The sequence below is a fragment of the Oncorhynchus clarkii genome, chromosome 13 (genome assembly GCF_045791955.1).
Source record: "Oncorhynchus clarkii lewisi isolate Uvic-CL-2024 chromosome 13, UVic_Ocla_1.0, whole genome shotgun sequence".
Classification (NCBI taxonomy): domain Eukaryota; kingdom Metazoa; phylum Chordata; class Actinopteri; order Salmoniformes; family Salmonidae; genus Oncorhynchus; species Oncorhynchus clarkii.
Window position 1 is genome coordinate 18,002,001 of NC_092159.1, and position 21,799 is coordinate 18,023,799.

General features: G+C 43.3%; 1 protein-coding gene across 2 annotated transcripts in view; it reads right to left on the reverse strand.

Moving 5' to 3' along the window:
• Window positions 1-101: 101 nt before the first annotated feature.
• Window positions 102-21,799, reverse strand: part of LOC139424538 (STE20-like serine/threonine-protein kinase) — a 34,602-nt gene continuing 12,904 nt past the window's right edge. Inside the window, exons 5-19 of one of the 2 annotated variants that reach the window (XM_071176474.1) lie at window positions 20,569-20,641; window positions 20,037-20,231; window positions 19,631-19,712; window positions 17,991-18,122; window positions 17,352-17,726; window positions 16,692-17,276; window positions 16,326-16,456; window positions 15,929-16,052; window positions 15,160-15,339; window positions 9,686-9,815; window positions 8,535-8,659; window positions 7,386-7,577; window positions 4,949-5,074; window positions 3,303-3,416; window positions 102-2,863 (exon numbers count right to left, since the gene is read on the reverse strand). In XM_071176474.1, the coding sequence (XP_071032575.1) occupies window positions 2,717-2,863; window positions 3,303-3,416; window positions 4,949-5,074; window positions 7,386-7,577; window positions 8,535-8,659; window positions 9,686-9,815; window positions 15,160-15,339; window positions 15,929-16,052; window positions 16,326-16,456; window positions 16,692-17,276; window positions 17,352-17,726; window positions 17,991-18,122; window positions 19,631-19,712; window positions 20,037-20,231; window positions 20,569-20,641 (2,711 nt within the window). In that variant the 3' untranslated portion in view covers window positions 102-2,716. Of the gene's footprint in view, window positions 2,864-3,302; window positions 3,417-4,948; window positions 5,075-7,385; window positions 7,578-8,534; window positions 8,660-9,685; window positions 9,816-15,159; window positions 15,340-15,928; window positions 16,053-16,325; window positions 16,457-16,691; window positions 17,727-17,990; window positions 18,123-19,630; window positions 19,713-20,036; window positions 20,232-20,568; window positions 20,642-21,799 lie in introns of both variants that reach the window. The other variant, XM_071176473.1, reaches the window with a different exon arrangement.

The following is a 21,799-nucleotide window of genomic DNA, read 5'->3' on the forward strand; positions in this document are numbered from 1 at the left end:
TCACTTTCTAAAAATAAAGCTTGGTTTATTTAAATCAAAGTGGAACTTAAGGTTCACATTGTTGCTATAGACTCACTGAGGAAACAAACAGGTACACGATATTGTATACAGGAAATTGTTTATTTACAGAACAATGTAAATCTACAGTACATAGTCATTCTATAAACTATAAAGTAAACATTTTTTTAATGGTAGTTCAATTTCAAACAACATTCTGAAATCAATCATGATACAATTTGAAAATCAGAAGGAAATCATGACACTAACAACAACACATATTGACATGATTGGTATTTAATTATTTTTTTCAATTCAGTTTAAATTTCAGATTAGAATTTAACTATTTGACAATTGAAGAAACTACAATACTGTAGCGTAAAGATACATTTCCACATAAATAACTACTGGCAGAGTATCTTCATTTTGTGTAAGGTGCACAGCACTCCTTCATTGTGTATGATATTTTGTTGTTGTTTGCCACTATTACAGACCAATTATAAAATGGCATCGACTGATTGTTGTTCCTGCAGCCAATCAAAAAAGGGTGAGATAACAAATGGACCAATCAGTAGCCATGATGGCCTAAACCAGTCAGGTCCAACAGTTCCTTTTTAACAAATGATTTTCAACTGTATTGAAGGTTATAGGCTACCACCACTTTAGAGAAGATCATGCATATCTATCATAAAATAAGCTAAAACTATAGTTCTGAAAATGTTATCAAAACTGTTCAACTCATGGTAACGTCATATTCATTATCCTTAGATTAAATAAGTAACGGACAAAACATTTGACTATGATACAGTAGGCTATATGAATATAAAGATCACTTGGGGCGGGACTTGAACTAAGTCTGATTAAAATAACTACACAGAGGGCCACAACATGAATACCGTATCTTCATAGATTTTGTTGAAAACATTAAGGCTATTAGCTAGTATGAATGATAATAAAACAGTATCATAGTTTCCTTACAAACAAACCCAAAAGCCATGCAGGTCCAACTGAAGAATATGGTAATGGGAGGCAATTTCATAAACAATACACAGACATACCAAACATTTGCATGAAATTCTAACAAAATAGACTATAGGTCCTCACAGATTTCTATCGAATGATATAACGCCGCCATTTGAGCAACCACAGTGAAAACCGTGTCTCTGTCTGGATATATAAACAAACCCCATTTTAATACCCCCTCCTTGGTATGCTAAAACAAAATGTCCACTCGCCGACTACACTAAATTACAAAAAGAGAGAAACAAATCTCAAGAGTTGTGCTGAAGATGAAAGGCATGCTCATGAAACCTGAAGAAAGATACTAGCCTGGGAATCTCAAGCGTTTCACAAATGTTCAAGTAAAACAACAGTGAAAGTAGTGATTCAGTTTGGATTCCAGGCTAGAAGAAAGGAACCATTTCCGACAGTAAAATATAAATCCCAAACTGTTGTTAATAAGCTCCAAAAAATAACATTTGATACCATAATTATAACATAAGAAGTCCAACTTGCATTGAAATTCATGCACAACTTCAGGCAGTCACTCCCTAGTCCATTGGAAACTAAATTCAATATCTTGTCAAGATATGTGTGATTGCATATAAAATATATCATGCCTTTGTCAAGATTCATTATAAAAAATGTGCTTTTCATCCTTTACCAAAAGTACATTCTTATCATATCATTAGCTCTCTCAAACATCACCAAAGATATTGAATATATAAGTTCATTATATTAGACTTCTGGTACAAAATGTTTCTTCATCCTTTTTATTTAGTGCAGGTCTGCCCAACCCTCTTCCTGGAGGTCTACCATCCTGTGGGTTTTCAGTCCAACCCTAATTTAACACACCTGTTTCTACTAATTAGCTGCTCAACAAGACCCTAACAAGCTGAATCAGGAAGAGTGTTGGGCAGCCCTGATTTAGTGCAAATAACTAATGGGATAAAAAAATCGAGCAGCAATAGCTTTTTTTCCCCCAGAGGAAGCTTACATTTGAAAAGCCAGTCCATTGAAATAAAAGTATACAGGCACTAGATTCTTCAAGGAAGAAAAAAAAAAGATTCACAAATGAAAAGGAATCAGCAATAAAAAAAATTAGAATCTGCCTTGAGACACTTTAGTGACTTGGGAGGCTAAGATTTGAGGAACACAGTGCCAAAGTATCAAATTTGAAAATGCATAATGTCAAGAATCTCCTTCATAACTTATTTCAAAAGAGGAAGCTATAAGAAATAAAACTGGGTTTTGGTTCAGTCAGTGGAAAATGATTTGAAATTGAGTGAAACGGGGAGGTACTACTTCTATAATAAGAACACAAATTCAAACTCTTGCTACGGTGTGCCCGACTGAACACGACCCTCCCTATACAATGAAAAAGGGGTAAATTATGTATAACAGATCACCATTAAAAGGGTTTTCATGATTAACACCGTCTGTAGCTTGAGGGCTACTGTCCCATCCTCGTTCAGAAGCCGATAGAGGGGTACTGAGATATTGCCCCTTCGTCCCCCTGATTGTCATCAGTGGAGACGGGGCAAGGCAGCAGAGGCTCAGTCTTATTAGTCTGTGTGTGGGTGTGTGTGTGTGTGCGCGCCAGTCTATTTGTATGTGTGTGTGTGTGTGTGTGTGTGTATCTATTCATTGTGTATGCCTTCAATATGTGGGTGTGGATATATGTTCATGTCCATCCGGAGTGCCATGAATGGGTTAACCCCTAGAAGCCAGTGGAGTGGACACTGGGGATGGGGTAGAACTTGGAGATGCGGCTCTGGGCTGAGGGGTTAAGGCACTCTGACTCTCCACTCATCTTAAAGAAGATCTCCTGCTCCTGAAGCTTCCTGGCAAACTCTTCCTCCAGAGCCTAAGAACAACAGACAAATGGTCGGTGAGCGGATCACAAGCAAGAGATCACAGAATAATAATTTGGCGGCTGCTTATATTTGGAGTGTTTCACAAGATACGCATGTGTTTTAAATGTTTTTTTTTTTTTTAACATATACCCCTGAGACACCCTCAGAGAGTGGGGTCACAGTCAGGGTCAGGCATTGTCAGCGTAGCAATTAGGGTTAAGTGTCTTGCTCAAGGACACATGGAAAATGTTTCACCTTGTCAGCTCTGGGATTCAAACTAGCGGATTGCGGTTACTGGCCCAACACTCGAACCGTTAGGCTCCCTCCCACCCTACCTGCCACCATGTGTTTCAACTACAAGTCTCTCCATCTCCGAAACAAAATATGTGCCAAATATTCAATAGAAAGATAAATCATTTCCTGTCAAGGGTTAACTGGTGTGATGGTTACCTTCTTCCTGGGTCGTAGTTTCTCCCTCCACTCCTTCAGCTCCTGGCTGTGCTCCTCATCCAGCTCCTTCAGCTTCTGGGTCTCGTGCTCTATCAGGATGTGGCACTTCTCGTTCTGAAACACACAATACACACATTGGGTGTTACACGGTATACTGAATCACAGATGAATCAAAGTGTGTTGGTGTGCGTTTTCTATTGCACCTTGCGCAATTGCAGATTCCCTGATATGCATGTGTGCATGCTATATATTTTATACCATACACTCTTAGAAATAAGGGTACGGTATTGTTCCCTAGAGTACAAAATTATCAAAATACGCATAATGTGGCTTCAGAGGTAAACATAATGATCTCACAAGGTACTGTTTCGTACCTTTCAGGGTACATGTGCAGACAAAGAGTATAATGGTACATTTTTGTTACAAAAAGGTACAATCACACTCAAAAAAGGGGTACAATGTGAAGGCTATTTTCCCAGGTTACAAATGTATTTTGTTTACCCTCAACACCCATACAATGCTAACCTTTTGCCACCTAAAAGGAACTAACGGCTTTGTCACTGGGGTGGTATCCCAAAAAGCCACATTTGTACCATAATTATTATCTTCATATTTCCCAGCATGCTCAACTGCAGGTTGATTTTTTTAAAGAATCTGTGTTTTTGCATGTACATTGATTGATTAATCTTATGCTACACAAAGATAAATAACATAAATGTTTCTAAACTAATCCAATCAGTTAGTTTGATTTTTGTTGTTCCAATTTAAATGGCTTTAGGTAGTCTCCTCAAAATGGTCCTAACTCTGGCAGTCATTATGAATGCAGGTTGCAGGTGAGTACAATTCCAACAGTTGGATGTGTGGATTCCAATAGGAATAACAAATCAAACCAGCATAAAATGACTTGGCAGGTAGACTCGCAAAATTCAGGTGAATTTCCCAGGTTTCCTAGAAATCACAGTCTGAAGATTCCTGGAAACAGGAGGAAATAAGAACGAAATGCTTCAAACAGAATTTTCCAAAAATCAGGTAATTTTGGAAGCAGGCCTGATGTGTCCTATAAACCATGAGTTTCATGACACTGTATTAGGGTAAAACTAGGCCTCAAAATAAGGCCTCGTGAGATATGTCATGTGTTGTCATAAAGAGTTTAATTGTAATGGTAATGTCTGCTTAGGAACTCACTTGGTGAAGGCCACATGACTGAAAATGAAAGAATTTAACAACAATATTTCTGTTACTAATAAATACAGTCATGGGTGGTAACTCTACAATTCAATCAAAAAGGCAAATTGGGAAATTGTTTTGGAGGCTTGGCACATCGTTGGAGTGCCTTTCAGATAGTTATTTTTGGCCACCTGTGAGTGGAAATATTGTACCATTGTCCAAGTGGCCAATGGTAGAGGTCCATTTTTGCCACTTACAAGGAAGAAATGGCTTTGTCACTGTGATGGTACTATATACTATAAAAGCACAAAGCATGCTTTTGTACCTGTGGAGAAAGGTACTATCTGAGGTATGAACTTGGGTACAAATATGTACCCATAACTAAAAGTATAAAGGAGGACCTTACAGGGTACAACCCCAGAGACAATAAGTTGTACCCCTTTAGGAACAAATCTACACCTTTATTTCTGAGAGTGTACCTGTAACTGCTGCAACTCCCGGATGTTGGCGTCACACTGCAGTTGCAGGTCTCTCATCTGGTTCTCATGTTTCTGGTGCTGGTGGAGCCTCTCATTCTTCTGCCTCTTCTCCTCCTGGGCTGCAAACTGTCAAACACACAGAAACATCTCAGTTATTCAACTCCCACGAGTATTAAAATAGGACCAATTACAGTTGGAACTTGATACATGCTTAATTTGCACTGGGAGTCTCAAGCTTGACCTAGCATTGCCTAAAGTACTGTAAATCCTTCAGTGCCTGGGAAAGTCCCTTTGACTTGGATCAACAAGCTCTGAGACTTTACTTCTTTCTCCACTCAAAGCAATGTCTATAATCCCTCATTAGCTGGCAGCATTGGCGCAAAACTGAAAGTGCGAACCACCGCATTTAACCATGGCAAGGTGACTGGGAATGTGGTCAAATAGAAACAGTGTAGTTATTCCCTCCGTAAGGCAATCAAACAAGCAAAACGTCAGTACAGAGACAAAGTGGAGTTGCAATTCAACGGCTCATACAAGAGACGTATGTGGCAGGGTCAAACAGGCAATCACGGATTACAAAGGGCAAACCAGCCACATCACAGACACTGACGTCTTACTTCCGGACAAGCTAAACACCTTCTTCGCCTGCTTTGAGGAAAACACAGAGCCACTGACGCGGCCCGCTCCCAAGGACTGTGGGCTCTCGTTCTCCGTGGCCGATGTGAGTAAAACATTTAAGCGTGTTAACCATCGCAAGGCTGCCGACTAAGACGGCATCCCAAGCTGCATCCTCAGGGCATGCGCAGACCAGCTGGCCGGAGTGTTTATGGACATATTCAATCTCTCCCTAAACCAGTCTGCTGTCCCCACAATGTCCACCATTGTCCCTGTACCCAAGAAAGAAAAGATAACTGAACTAAATTACTCACTTCTGTCATCATGATGTGCTTTGAGAGACTAGTCAAGGATCATATTACCTTACCTGACACCCTAGACCCACTTCAATTTTCTTACCGCCCTAATAGATCCACAGACGATGCAATCGCCAGCGCACTGCCCTGTCCCATCCGGACAAGAGGAATACCTACATAAGAATGCCGTTCATTGACAACAGCTCAGCCTTCAACACCATAGTACCCTCCATGCTCATCATTAAGCTAGAGGCCCTGGGTCTGAACCCTGCCCTGTGCAACTGGGTCCTGGACTTCCTGACGGGCTGCCCTCAGGTGGTGAAGGTAGAAAAAAACACAGGGGTGTGCTTAGCCCCCTCCTTGTACTCCCTGTTCACCCATGACTGCGTGGCCACACACGCCTTCAACTCAATCATCAAGTTTGCAGATGACAACAGTGGTAGGCCTGATTACCAACAACGACAAGACAGCCTACAGGGAGGAGGTGAGGGCCCTGGTGGAGTGGTGCCAGGAAAATAACCTCTCCCTCAATGTCAATAAAATGAAGGAGCTGATCGTGGACTTCAGGAAACAGCAGAGGGAACACGCCCCTATCCACAGACAGAACCACAGTGGAGAAGGTGGAAAGCTTCAAGGTCCTCGGCGTACACATCACTGACAATCTAAAATGGTCCACCCACACAGACAGTGTGGTGAAGAAGGCGTAACAGAGCCTCTTCAACCTCAGGAAGCTGAAGAAATTTGGCGTGGCCCCTAAGACCCTGACAAACGTTTACAGATAAACAATTGAGAGCATCCTGTCGGGCTGTATCACCGCCTGGTACGACAACTGCACCGCCCGCAACCGCAGGGCTCTCCAGATGGTGGTGCGGTCTGCCCAACGCACCACCAGGGGAACACTGCCTGCCCTCCAGGACACCTACAGCACCCGATGTCACAGGGAGGCCAAAAATATCATCAAGGACATCAACCACCTGAGTCACGGCCTGTTCACCCCACTATCATTCAGAAAGCAAGGTCAGTACAGGTGCATCAAAGCTGGGACCCGAGAGACTGGTAAACAGCTTCTATCTCAAGGCCATCAGACTGTTAAATAGCCATCACTAGCCAGCTACCACCTGGTTACTCAACCCGACATCATAGAGGCTGCTGCCCTATATACATAAACATGGAATCACTGGCCACTTTAATAATGGAACACTAGTCACTTTAATAGTGTTTACATACCGCTTCACTCATCACATATGTATGTATACAGTGTATTCTATGCTACTGTATTTATTCAATGCCACTCCAACATTGCTCGTCCTAATTCCATTCTTTTACTTTTAGATTGTGTGTATTATTGTGAATTGTTAGATACTACTGCTCTGTTGGAGCTAGGAACACAAGCATTTCGCTACACCCATAATAACATCTGCTAAATATGTGTCCAATAAAATTTTATTTGATTATACTTTGAAAATAACATCTAAATATATAGGTTTCCACTCTCAGTTATGTGTTCTTTGACCTTTATCTCTCACCTGTTTGACCTTCTCCCTCTCCTGCTCGGGTGTGATGGGGCCTCCAGTGATTCGGAGGCTCTTCTTGAACATGGCCATGCGTGTCTTGGCCTCGCTGCGCTGGATCTTGGGTAAGCGGGCCCTCTCCTGTGTCTGCCTGTTCTTCATCTCCTCAATCAGACGCTGGTTGTAGCGCTGCATCTGCTCCATCTCCTACATACACACACAGAGAGAGACAGACACGGAGAGAGACAGACACGGAGAGAGACAGACACGGAGAGAGACAGATGGAGAGAGACAGATGGAGAGAGACAGATGGAGAGAGACAGTGCGAGAGAGACAGTGCGAGAGAGACAGATGGAGAGAGACAGATGGAGAGAGACAGATGGAGAGAGACAGTGCGAGAGAGACAGAGACAGACAGACAGAGGAAACACAGAGAGAGAGACAGACAGAGGAAACACAGAGAGAGAGACAGACAGACAGAGGAAACACAGAGAGAGAGACAGACAGACAGAGGAAACACAGAGAGAGAGACAGACAGAGACAGACACAGAGACAGACACAGAGACAGACAAAGACAGAGAGAGAGAGAGAGAGAAAGAGAGAGAGAAAGAGAGAGAAAGAGAGAGAGAAAGAGAGAGAGAGAGAGAGAGGAGAGAGAAAGAGAGAGAGGAAGGAGGGAGGGAGAGACAGAGGGGGGGAGTGGAGAGACAGGGGGAGGGAGAGAGAGGGGGAGGGAGGAAGATAGGAAGGAGGGAGTGGAGAGGGGGGGAGAGAAGGGGGAGGGAGGTGATGTAGGGAGGGTGGGTAAGAGGAGGTGGGGGGGGGGGGGGGGGGCAGAAACATCATTAGCTTCCATAGAAATGAGATATGAGATATTAGAAGGGTTGCCAAAGTGTTAGGCATGTAGTTGTCTTGTCAACGTTACTCAGTCCGCATTTGGCAAAACAATGATGCATTATTGTTGAATGCAGAAACAGATATACCCAGGCATATTTCCAATCTGATCTAAGATGTTATGAGTCAAAACTAGTCATTCAGTATTATGCCTCACTTTATCCCCCAAACTGTTCAGGTATTTTGCTCCTAGTGGTTATGTTCAGGACTAGGCTTATGAGATCTGATCCTGAATAGGCTGTTGTTTGTCTGTCTGGAAGCTGTACTGTACCTTCTCGTGTCTCTTGAGCAGCTGGTGTCTCTGCATGAAGTACTGGTCTTTCAGCTGTTGTTTAAACAACTGGTGTTTCTCCTGTAGGTGACGCTCTTCCAGCTCCCACATTGCTGCTTCCCGTGCTGCCAGGAGCAAAACACACAAACTCAGTACAAGGAAACACTGCATTACACGGAAGTTCAGCATATTATTACCAGATACAATACCCCACCATTGTAATCACATCTTTCATCTGTATTCCTTTGTATTTGAGGTTGACGAATCTTGGCACCCAACAACAAAACAACATGTCACTAGATTTGACTAACTGGTTAGCTTGGAATGTGTTTGTGAGACACTTCCTTCAGACGTTCATTTTCTTTCCCTTTCTAACATGGTTCATACCATTTAAATCAGCAAGTCATCGAGGCCTACAGCTTGTGAACATTTCTGTGGAGCTTTTTCTGTAAGCTGATGTGTATGGGATGACTGGAATCTGACCAGGCAGGGTTAGTGGGCTGCTGTTCAGTTCATGTTAAATTCTCAGCATCAATAGGTATTATAAACTGGGTGGTTCGAACCCTGCATGCTGATTGGCTGAAAGCCGTGGTAAATCAGACAGTATACCACGGGTATGCCAAAACATGTATTTTTACATTGGTAACCCGTCTATGATAGCAATAAGGCAGCTCAGGATTTGTGTTATATGGTCAATATACCACGGCTAAGGGTTGTATCCAGGCACTCTGTGTTGTGTTGTGCATAATATTGGACATATACCACCCCCCCTCCCGTGTCTTATGGCTCAACTAGAGTCAAGGCCTGATGGGGCCTTAGGTTGAACTCTGTAGAGCTTCTGTTTTCAGTTATATACTGTGTCACTGTGGGTTTGCGGTTTCCATCTCACACACATACAGTAAGGTTTACCATATTTCCTTTAAGTACGCTGGCGATAGCGGCTAGGGTAGACTGTGTTTCTATGTGGTGACTCTGACCTTTGTAAGGTACTGTATCTATCCTACTGCAATGTGCATCTGTGCTACTTGCATCTCACACGGAGCTTATGCATCTTCCGTTTGTGGTTAAGGCCGGTTTCTCCCCTCTGAGAAGGTGCTATGACTGAGTACCTATCTATAGTCTATGTGTCACGCCGAGAGATGCATCTTCACCTCTGAGGAGCTGTTGTTTGTGGTTGAGACAGTCTCTCTCGATGGTGGCCAGCTCGTGTTTGTGTTGCTGGATGATCTTCTTCAGGGCACAGTCCAGCTCCTGCTGCTGTTTCTGCAGGAACTCCTGCTCCTGAGGAAGAAGAGGGAAAGACAGCTGGATAAGTGAAGATTCTCTATATGCCTCTCAAACGCAACTCTGGACCTCCAAGCCAGTTCCACTGCATTTTTTCCATTGTTCCCCTCTAATTGAGAACTTATTTAGACCTGGGACACCAGGTGTTTGCAATTCATTGTCAAGCAGAACAGAAAACAGAACAGAAAACCAGCAGGCTCCTGGCCTCTTAGGCTCAGAGGTGAGTACCTCTGCTATACACTGTGTGATCCAGACAGAAGAAGAGAGAGAGTGATTTAGTCAAATGAAAAGGCCATTAGCAGGCCAACTGAGACCAAATTCACAGAGCCAAAACGCACCAGGAGTCACAGAACACGCTGTCATTTCTTAGTTAGTTGATGAGTTGTTACACTTACTCAGATTGCCAGTACAGCCCTAAAACCAGGCCTACAAAGTCACTTGAGTAAATTAAGAAACACCAGGAGAGAACTGTGTCGGTACAGTTTAAGAGATGAACAGAAGAGAGATTCAAACCAACCGTAATAGTACGGCAAACAAAATCCACAGGATGAAGATGCCAAAACACACGTGTCTGTCCGTCAATTTTGAATGGCTGTCTTCACCTCACTTCAACTGCTCTAGTTCCCCCAGTCGACTCCAACAGCACGAGAGAGAGTCACCTTAGAGTATTGAGGCTGGCAGACAGGTCTAGCTTGTTGATGTTTACCCCACCCCACCAGGACAGACGCATAATCTGACCAACCCTACTGTATGGGGTCTGGACTATGGGTTTCCATAATTTTGTAATATATTTTTTAAAGAGTTTACCTGGGGATAAGTATGGCTTGAGTTAAATGTACCACACTGTGGAAGCTGGCAACAATGTGGCGACAGGAAGTAGACTAGACGGACTAGATGTGCTGGGTCACAGAAAACGTAGAGCACCGGACGTCGACTGGCGGAATTGATTCGTTTTATGGGCAATGCACTGTGAATGTTGTTTTTTTTCCAGGTTGATTGAAATGCTAAGTTCAGGGTTGATGACATTTCCTCTACAGAAATGTGCCGGCCAAATCCCAAAATAGAATACTGCTGCATTCCCTTTAAACCAGCCCTCCGCATATTGATCAGTCCAGGTTTTAAGGAAAGGAGAAGGCCCACAAAGCATTCCACACACACACACGCACGCACGCACCGATATAAACCCTGCCGTCTCAAAGTCAGTGAGTGAATCTACTGCCATGTGAGAGAGCAGGAAGAGAACACATTTCAAACCAAGGGGGGGGGCATCTTACTACTTACATCCTGCATGGGGGCGTTGAAGAGAGTGCAGGAGGACAACTGAAAAGATAGAATCATACCCTGGGCCACTCCCTGTAGATCACAACAGATTAGACCTATACTCTACTAAATCATAATATGTAGCCGGAATGCCAGTCTGTTTGTTGCATTACTGCCAACACTCGTTATCATGCATGACCGTAAGGGAAAAGGAGTTGGCAATGGTGCACAAGCAGACTGGCACTCAGGCTCCATACAGCATAGTAACCTGGGCCACACAACAGATAATACTCTACTAATCATCAGCCACTCATCCATAAACATTGCTGGCTAAGTTAACCATTACACCGACACACTGTTACACCCCCGTAATATACAGGCAATGTGTTCCACTGTGATTCACAGGTGGGTGGATTGTTAGAAAACACATCAATAGTGTTGGACTATACTGTAAATTGTGCTGGAAGATACTGTAAGCCTACTTGATTCGTTTTGAATGAAAATGATCGACTGTAAAATTATACATAAATAAACTCTATTTTCAACCAAAAACAAACCACACAAAAGACACGTTTTGGGAAGAAAAAAAAAAAGAGTATCCCAAAAATTCCCATAGGGCCTAAATGACAGCGGTCTTGAAAGCAGCCAACAGAAGAATAGTAGACTGACATTGAAGGGACAGTCCAAGTAGGAAAGCCACACCAACAGTTTCCCCACAACAAACTACCTCTTCACGTGGAGTTGTGATTATGTCCTTTTTCCCCCGTTTCACGACAGCGTTTCTCCTGTGCCGGGGCGTGAGTCGCATTTCCTGTTTGAACTATGGCATGAGGCAGCTCAAACAAACAAACACACCACAGTGACAGCAGAAACAACACAGACACAACAACCAGGCTTTGATATGGATTTGTGTTTCAACTCAAAGTCTATGAGAAGTTGCCTGACGCCAGATTTGTATGCGTGCGCTACATAAAACAACATCACAGACTATAGTCCCGTCAGAATCATTTGGATACAGCACATAGGCTATAGATCTGGGTTCCGGTGACGAGAAGTGACCGTTTTAGACCGATTTAGACACAGGTTATACAAACCCGATGAGAGAGAGATCTACTGTAACCGCGGGTGTGTCAGTAAAACGCTAACTGCTCTAAATAGGCATTGGATTGTCGTGTTGATTGGGATATCCTCTTACGATGGCACACTATGGGATTAATACTGAGGACGAACTGGGGTGCACATGGATAAACATCTAAACATTCACATGACTGTCGATGCTAAACAAGGAAAACCCTTCCAAACAAGATTGAGAATATATCACCTTTGTCAGCTGGACTTAACTACCCTGTGAAACGTAAGATATTGAAAGTAAGACTAGTTTATAAAGACTCATTTCTTGTGGCATGATGTCGCCAATGCATGCATATTAGTGATCCAGTTCAACAGTACATCATGCATATTAACTACTTTTAGTGATCCAGTTCAACAGTACATCATGCATATTAACTACTTCTAGTGATCCAGTTCAACAGTACATCATGCATATTAACTACTTTTAGTGATCCAGTTCAACAGTACATCATGCATATTAACTACTTTTAGTGATCCAGTTCAACAGTACATCATGCATATTAACTACTTTTAGTGATCCAGTTCAACAGTACATCATGCATATTAACTACTTTTAGTGATCCAGTTCAACAGTACATCATGCATATTAACTACTTTTAGTGATCCAGTTCAACAGTGCATCATGCATATTAAAACCACTTCTAGTGATCCAGTTCAACAGTACATCATGCATATTAAAACCCCTTTTAGTGATCCAGTTCAACAGTGCATCATGCATATTAAAACCACTTCTAGTGATCCAGTTCAACAGTACATCATGCATATTAAAACCCCTTTTAGTGATCCAGTTCAACAGTACATCATGCATATTAAAACCCCTTTTAGTGATCCAGTTCAACAGTACATCATGCATATTAAAACCCCTTTTAGTGATCCAGTTCAACAGTACATCATGCATATTAAAACCCCTTTTAGTGATCCAGTTCAACAGTACATCATGCATATTAAAACCCCTTTTAGTGATCCAGTTCAACAGTACATCATGCATATTAAAACCCCTTTTAGTGATCCAGTTCAACAGTACATCATGCATATTAAAACCCATTTTAGTGATCCAGTTCAACAGTACATCATGCATATTAAAACCCCTTTTAGTGATCCAGTTCAACAGTACATCATGCATATTAAAACCCCTTTTAGTGATCCAGTTCAACAGTACATCATGCATATTAAAACCCCTTTTAGTGATCCAGTTCAACAGTACATCATGCATATTAAAACCCCCTTTTAGTGATCCAGTTCAACAGTACATCATGCATATTAAAACCCATTTTAGTGATCCAGTTCAACAGTACATCATGCATATTAAAACCCCTTTTAGTGATCCAGTTCAACAGTACATCATGCATATTAAAACCACTCTTAGTGATCCAGTTCAACAGAGCTCATCGATAGCCTGGGAAAACAACTAATTTCTGCAAGAGTAGCTTAGTATATTTTTGTCTGTCAATAAGTGTTGTTGTTGTTGAAAAGACAACTATTCCTTGTCGTCTTGTCCTACCAGCACTGACTTTGTTGATAGCTTCTTTACTGAGGAAAAATGTACTTGCGACAACGGTGATATTCTCACCAATCTATCTTTTAAGGTGACTGACTGTAAGTTGTTCTGGATAAGAGAGTCTGTTAAATGACTAAAAGGTCAAATGTAACAGCAAGACATTGTAGTGAAAACAATCCTGCAAATCACAGACAGTCAATGAGAGTCCAACCGCTGCTTAGCCTAATCTATGACAGTTCAACATGTTTCTTTACCACAAATGTACTGTACACCACAAGCACACCCACAGCCAGACCTTTACAGCATCAGTTACAACATTCACATACCACACACACACACACACTAGTGTTGTCATGATACCAAAAATGTGACTTGGATAACGATTCCAGGTTTATTATCATGGTACTTGATACCATCACAATACTCAATATCAGAAACGATACCACGGCTAAAAAAAGGCGCATTGCCAAATGTACAGAATGGCACTTGATCCAGATAGCCATGCATGCGTTAATGAATCAATTAACCCTAACATAAGGGGCCTTTTGGGCCCCTTATGTTCTTGGGCTCCGAGGAATCGGCCCCTGTAAGCACCTGTATTAAATCAGGCCCTGGGAGTGAGTGCTTGTTTTGGCTGATTTAACGTGGTAACAGATGACAAACAATCAATTTCCCTTCCATTCGTGGCCTTGTTTTATTGTACTGATCAACAGCATTTGCATGGCAGAAGCAATATCTTCTTTTATAAACGTGTGCGCTGTGTCTTTAACAACTTAATGACGTCACTCAAACACAGTGACAGGAGAGACCCGAGGCGAGGGAGACCAAGTGAATGAATAACGTGTTTGGCAACGACCGTGTGGTTTTTGGTGACAAATCAGCTTTGATATCGGCATGTGTTGCATTATGGTTTGCATTATTATCACAAACAAAGTACTAGGGTGGTGAATTGATGTGGACTTCAGCTGTAAGCTAGCAAAGAAAGTTAGCCTACAAAGCTGGAAGCTAAAAAAGGGATCTTATTACATTGTAAAGTGTTCTAGCCTGTAATGGACATTGTTTTGCGAACAGTAATTAACAGTTGCTCAATTTCTACGTGCTGTGTTGCATTATTCAAGTGTGTTAACTTCTGCGCAGCGTGAGTGGAGAGCTAACATGATACAGCCCAGATGCTTAGAGCAGGACAGACTAGAGTCAGTATGAGTGGAGCGCTAGCATGATACAGCCCAGATGCTTAGAGCAGGACAGACTAGAGTCAGTATGAGTGGAGAGCTAACATGATACAGCCCAGACTCCCAGTGTGAGCAGTGGTTCTTCAGGACAGACTAGAGTCCGTATGAGTGGGGAGCTAACATGATGCACTGAACCGTTTTTCATGTTCTAGTATAGAAAAAGTCCTGACGTTTGGGTATACCGTGCAACACTAACACACACTGCCCTCTACTTTCTTACCTCTTTCTTGCGGTTCTTGAGCATGTTCTGGAACTTGGACAGCTCCTTGTCCTGCTCGGCCTTGATGCGCTTGGCCTCGTCCCTCAGCCGGTTGGTGTGCTCCTGCTCCAGCCTCTCGATGGTCTGCTTCTGCTGTCTCTCCAGGTTCTCCACTTCCTGGTCGTAGTGGCGCTTCTTACTCTGCAGAATGAGGATGTCATTTTGATTCGGTGTCGGCTCGTCCCTTTCACTAGAAATAGAACTGGTATCCAAACACTGGTCATCAATGAATGATTGGCATATTACAGAAAGCAATGGCATTTCAATGGCATCCCGTTTGCCTTGGATTTACTAGCTGGCTAGTGGATTCAGTCTCCGTCTAAACTGTGAGTGGCAGTTTGACTGACATACAGAAGGATTTACCTCGTCCAGAAATAAGTAATGACGTAACAGGAGCAAAAGGCACATGGAAGCTGTGGTGTGGTGTGGACGGGACATACCTCTGTAATACTGGGCAGGGACTAACTGGTCTTACTGGGTTAATTCAGCTTACTGTTTCAGAGCCGTGTGTGGTTTAGCATGCTCCTTCGGGATTGGTTGTGACCACACCAGTCGGCAACCTTCTGTCACTGTGCTAGGTTGGACACAGTAAGACTGGGGCCAGGGTCACGAACAGGCAATTATAGTACCACAGCACTACATGCAATTGCAGTACTACACGGTACCTGTCGATAGGTCTCAAAGCACCTCCCGTTGAGGCGTTGACAACAAAAAAAGGATAGTGACTCACGGTCGTCTCCTGTTCGAAACGGCGGCAGATCTGCTCTTTCTGCTGCTGCAGTTTATTGCTGAGCTGCTGCTGGGCCCTCTGTTCCTCTTTCTGCAGGAGACGCAGCTCCCTCAGCTCCTGACGCCTGGGAGAGGAGGGGGAGGAAGGAAACCGTGAGAGAGGAACACCTTTTTCTCCAAAAGGAGATTAACCAACCCAAAGCAATGGAGGAGGGTCTCTCGAGAGACCAATGAAAACGTTATATTACAAGACATCTCGATGCACGCGGCTCAGTAGCACTTTGATATGCAAATGGACTGAGGTCAAAAGGGGGTGCAAAGCAATATTAGGAAGGTGGTCCTAATGTTTTGTACACACAATATACTAAAATAGCTAATTCCTGCAAACAAATCTTTACCTGAGGAACCTCATCTCCTCGTTCTTGGTGTCATTGTCGGTGATGATCTTCGACGTCGTCACGCTAACCTCGACTCCATCCACCACGAACCTACGGGTCTTCTTCAGTGTCTTCTTCTGGCGCTTGGTGTCCTGAAAAACAAAAATGGTGGCAATAAATATACCATCAATATACTGTAGTTGGACAACTTTATGGGATAAAGCGGTCATTGTAAACATTACAATTCATAAGCATTTATAACACCGATAATAATGTATGAAGCATTTACAATGGTGTATTCATGAGGGTTATTACTGGATTACTTAGCTATTACCAATGGATTTGATCAAAGACATTCTCTAAAGAGAGTGTATTGTGATGCCGTACCTGTATGGAGAGGGGTCCTGGCTCCTTGGTTTTGGTCAGGAAGCTGGAGATGGACAGGTTCATGTCTATGCTGCCGTTATCTGCAGCAGAACTACTCCCAGAGTCCGAATCCCTCTCCTTCTCATCCTTAGACTTCACTGGAGTCCCTGTCTCCGCAGTTGGCTTATACTCCACTCTCTCTTTCTCTCCTTCCTCCTTTTTCCAGACGGCTGAAGATGCAGGTGTGAGTTTGTCGTCCACCTTAGTCTCCTCTGGGGTTGTCACGGTAACCTTTGCTTCCCTGCTAGGCTCCTCGTTGGCTGGTTCTTCCTCAACTTCCATCTTGCCTTCTGTTGGCTCTTCCTTGGCCTCTGACCCTTCTGCAGTGATCTCATTCGTCTGGACCTCAGCTGTGTCCACTTCCTTTTCATCTTGATTGGATATAGCCAGTTGCTCCATCTCCTTGTCCCCTATGGTGACTTCAGCATTGGAAACGGTTCCTTCTTGTTGGGGCTCTGCTGGTTTCTCAGCTGGGTCTGAAGAAGCTATCTCACTGGGTTCTGTTGGGGAAACCTCTGTTATTTCTGGAACCTTCTCCTCCGTCACCTCTACTGGTTTCTCACTAGCTTCTGTTGGGGAAACCTCTGTTATTTCTGGAACCTTCTCCATCTCCTCCGTCACCTCTACTGGTTTCTCACTGGCTTCTGTTGGGGAAACCTCTGTTATTTCTGGAACCTTCTCCTCCTCTTCCGTCACCTCTACTGGTTTCTCACTGGCTTCTGTTGCCTCTGCATTCATTGGAACACCAAGGGTCTCATCCATTTTCTCCACTTCTGCAGGGACAGCAGGCTCCTCGACGGAGCCCGTGTCCACAACCAGGTTCTCCTCTGGCTTGGCGACGCTTGGTTCAGGGACCTTTTCAACAATCTGTGGTGTCGGGATAACCGGTTCAGCCTTCTCCGGTAAAGACTCCAGGATGGAGGCTGAGGGAGACTGAGGGAGTTTCTCATCCTCCGTGCTGGCAACACTGGCATCGGACGGTGCACGTTTGTGACCCTGAAGAAGACGTGATGAAAATCAAAATGGAGGTTCAAAATAATCAACAGATCATGTCTAGATTAGCATATTCAAATAATAGAAGATTCTAAATATATCCTTCTAACCAATAGCCACTCACTTTCCTTATTTTTGTCAAGTCAGCACAGACTGTTCTTTATAATGAAGGATGAAGACCACAGAAGAATACAAACTGTCCATCTATAGCGTTTCACACTCTCATCTGTTTTTTTTCCTAACTGAGCTGTCTGTGGTGTGACATACCCGTTGTGTCTCGCCATCCTCCTCCTCCTCTTCCTCCTTGTGATCCTCAATCTCCTCGTAAACCTCAGCCTTTGCTTCAGCGATCAGCTCCCTCAACGGTCTGCTGTCTGTCACAGTACTCAAAAATGGATGCTGCAACAATAACAAAAAAGAGAAAGTTTTAGATATAAAGACTATTATGTCCCCTTGAAGTGTACTACTTACATTGCACCTGAAAAGAGAACATCAATATTTGTGCGATTTCAATATTGCAGTCAAAGAGGTGCAATTGAGACACATCACACAAATCAAGATTGAAAGAAAAACACACTGAGTGTACAAAACCTGACATAGACTGACCAGGTGAATCCAGCTGGAAGCTATGATCCCTTATTGATGTCACCTGTTAAATCCACTTCAATCAGTGTAGAGGAAGGGGAGGAGACTGGTTAAAGAACGGTTTTGAAGCCTTGAGACAATTGAGACATGGATTGTGTATGTGTGCCATTCAGAGGGTGAATGGGCAAGACAAAATATTTAAGTGCCTTTGAACAGGGTATGGTAGTAGGTGCCAGGCACACCAGTTTGAGTGTGTCAAGACCTGCAACGCTGCTGGGTTTTTCCACACTCAACAGTGAATAAAGAATGGTCTACCACTCAAAGGCCATCCAGACAACTTGACATAACTGTGGGAAGCATTGGAGTCAACATGGGCCAGCATCCCTGTGGAACGCTTCCTAAACCTTGTAGTCTATGCCTCTGAGTTGAGGCTGTTCTGAGGGCAAAATGGGGTGCAACTCAATATTAGGAAGGTGTTCCTAATGTTTTGAACGCTCAGTGTATATTTAGTCAAAAAATGTGAAGTACAATCTTCATAACAACCTGATTAATAAACAAAGCACACGGTCTTCCCTACTGTACGGATACTGCAGTCATAATGCATCCCTTTTCCAAACAACAAAACCCAAGTCTTACCTTGTCCTTCTTTTGCCAGGACACCCGCTGAACATAATCAACCGCTGGCCTAAGAATTTGCAGCTTCTTCGCCATCAACACGTTCGTCGGTGGTAGACTACTGTTCTGCATTTTCACGCCCTTTTTGGGCTTTTGGTAAACGATACCAACGATACTCCTGTTGTACTGTCCCACACTGAGCTCATGTGCGTTTATGTCCTCCGTACGCCATATCTTCTTACTGTCTGTCTGGAAGTCATTCTGTCTAGCTTGGCGGTTGCTCTTTAAACCCTTTCGGAAAGAAAAGCCTGTTGTGCTGACAGAGGCGCAGAGGGGATAAGTAAGCGTCGTTAGCGCGCTAGCTAGCACACCAGGTACCTGGCTGACATAGATGTACCTTAGATGCACCGGCTGAGCAGCTATCGGATCATGATCAGGGCCAATATGGCCATGTATTTAATTTGACAGGTGGCCGTGGGATGGATTGAAGAGGAGTGTTGTGCTAGGGGGTGGGGGGGTGGGGGGGGGGAACAGGAGGAGGTGGGGTGAGGAGAAGAGGAGGTGGGGTGAGGAGGAGAGGAGGGGGCTGAGGAGAAGAGGAGGTGGGGTGAGGAGAAGAGGAGGTGGGCTGAGGAGAAGAGGAGGTAGGGTGAGGGAACAAAGGGGAAAGTGAGGGCAAAAGGGGGGAACAGGTGTGTCACCATTACCTGTAGAAGTTGTGCCACATTCCATCTGTTGTCCACATTCTTATCGAGACACTTTCTTAGGAAATCACTGAACTCGGGAGACCTGAAGAGAGTGAATGGAGATCATTTGTAATAGCTACAACATTGAAAATGGGTTACAATTAAACAGTGTCATGTATTCCTCTCAAAGGCATTGAGCTAAATTAGAGTAGATAGAACCATCTCAACAGATATGGCAAGTGCAGAGAGGAGTGAATTAGTGATACAATCTCTCTAGGCAAGAAAGTGCAAGAAGAGGAACATTGTGACAGCGTATCAAAAGGGCATTTCTTCCTTCCCATTTAATTGAGGGTTCCTGAGGCCAAACCTAGACAGAAATAACTTGTCTGCCAGGCTGCCACATCACTGACTGACACGCCAGACTTACCAGCGCGACGGCTGCATCAGGGTAGGCGGATCGGCCTTGGCTATTTTCAGCAGGACTCTCATTGGGTTCATCTCGTGGTTGGGAGGCTCAATCTGGGCCATCTCGATCAGAGTCACCCCCAGGGACCAGATGTCAGCCTTGTAGTCGTACGGACGGTCCTTAAACGTCTCACACATCACCACCTCCGGGGCCATCCTGGGAAGAAGGGATAAAAAAGAACCAATCAGAGGATATGAAATGTTTCAGTGAAATATGAATGACCAATGAAAAGGGGACAAAATATATTAGGTGAAATGTAAATGTCAATGAAACGAATAGTGTGGAAATGTGTAATTGTATCATTTCTGTACAGTAATATTGGGATTTTGTAGGCTATACATTAAGGTTTCTATAAATTGAAATGCAAGTAAATATTTTTTGGGGGGGGATACATTAAAAAGTATATCAAGTTGACTGGTCAATTCAGAAGAATGGGGAGAAATAGTAGTTTGATGAATTACAACAATATGACAGGTTTTCATGTTTGACTCACCAGTATGGCGTCCCGATGAAAGAGTCTCTCCTCTGTAGTGTTTTGGTATTTTTGGCCGACACACCAAAGTCAGCTGAAACACCAATGGGAAACAGTGCTGCTGTTAGCAACTAGGGTACAACGTGTTGTTCATAAGAATTAACCTAAGCCAGGGGTATTCACCCTGGGGTCCGCGGCCCCCTAGAGGTAGTGCAGGGGGTCCGCAAATATATACACAGTATATATTGAAGTGATTTAGATTTTTTGGTTTTACTTAAATGTTTTTATTAATATCGCTAGCATCAACAGAATATTTAGAAATGTCCTTGTTTTTGAAAGAAAAGCACATTTTTTGTCCATTAAAATAACATAAAATTGATCAGAAATACAGTGTAGAAATCGTTCATGTTGTAAATGACTATTTTAGTTCAAAACAGCGGATTTTTGATGGAATATCTACATAGGCCCATTATCAGCAACCATCACTCCTGTGTTCCAATGGCACATATAATGATGAGAGGCAGTCCAGTGGCAGGAAGTGGGAGGAGCCGACATTCGACAAATTTACTCCTTGATTAAACAATACAGTTCTCTTCCAAAACCTACAATGTCTGTTATGAACAGAGTGCACTAAGTCCTGTAGACTTGACCCTTTAGAAACAATTAGAAAAAAATGCATTGTTTAGGAGGGCAAGGGCAAATTGAGTTATTGCACACCCTCAGTTCACAGACTAGGCGTTCCCTAACAGAAATATGCAAATACATGCTGGAACGCGACAATAGGATTGCGCTAGCGGATGCTTGGCTCTGCCCAAACCTGGCTTGTTCTGCCCACTAAGCTTACTTTTCTCCCATTGGGAACAACACTGGTGGTGTATCTTGGGTTAGTTACCAGCATCTTTGATGATGATGATGTGGGAGGTAAAAATAATGAAAAAACTATCTACCAAATCTATTCATTTAAACATGTTATTTACTTCTCCTTGCCAGTATCATTCACCTGATAAGACGTGCCATTTTTTTTTGCTAACGTACGATAGTGGTCCCAGGGTCGCTGGCTTTCCTGGGAGGGGGGTCCCTGGCCAAGAAAATGTTGAAGACCCCTGGACCAAGCCAATCTATACAAGTTAGACAATGGTTTCTGAAATACATATAGGCCTTCAGCCAAATCCAGGCCTATTCAAAAGCATAACAGTAATCATGTTAGCGACGCGAAAAACACGCAACAACAAAACATCTATTTTTACGTTAC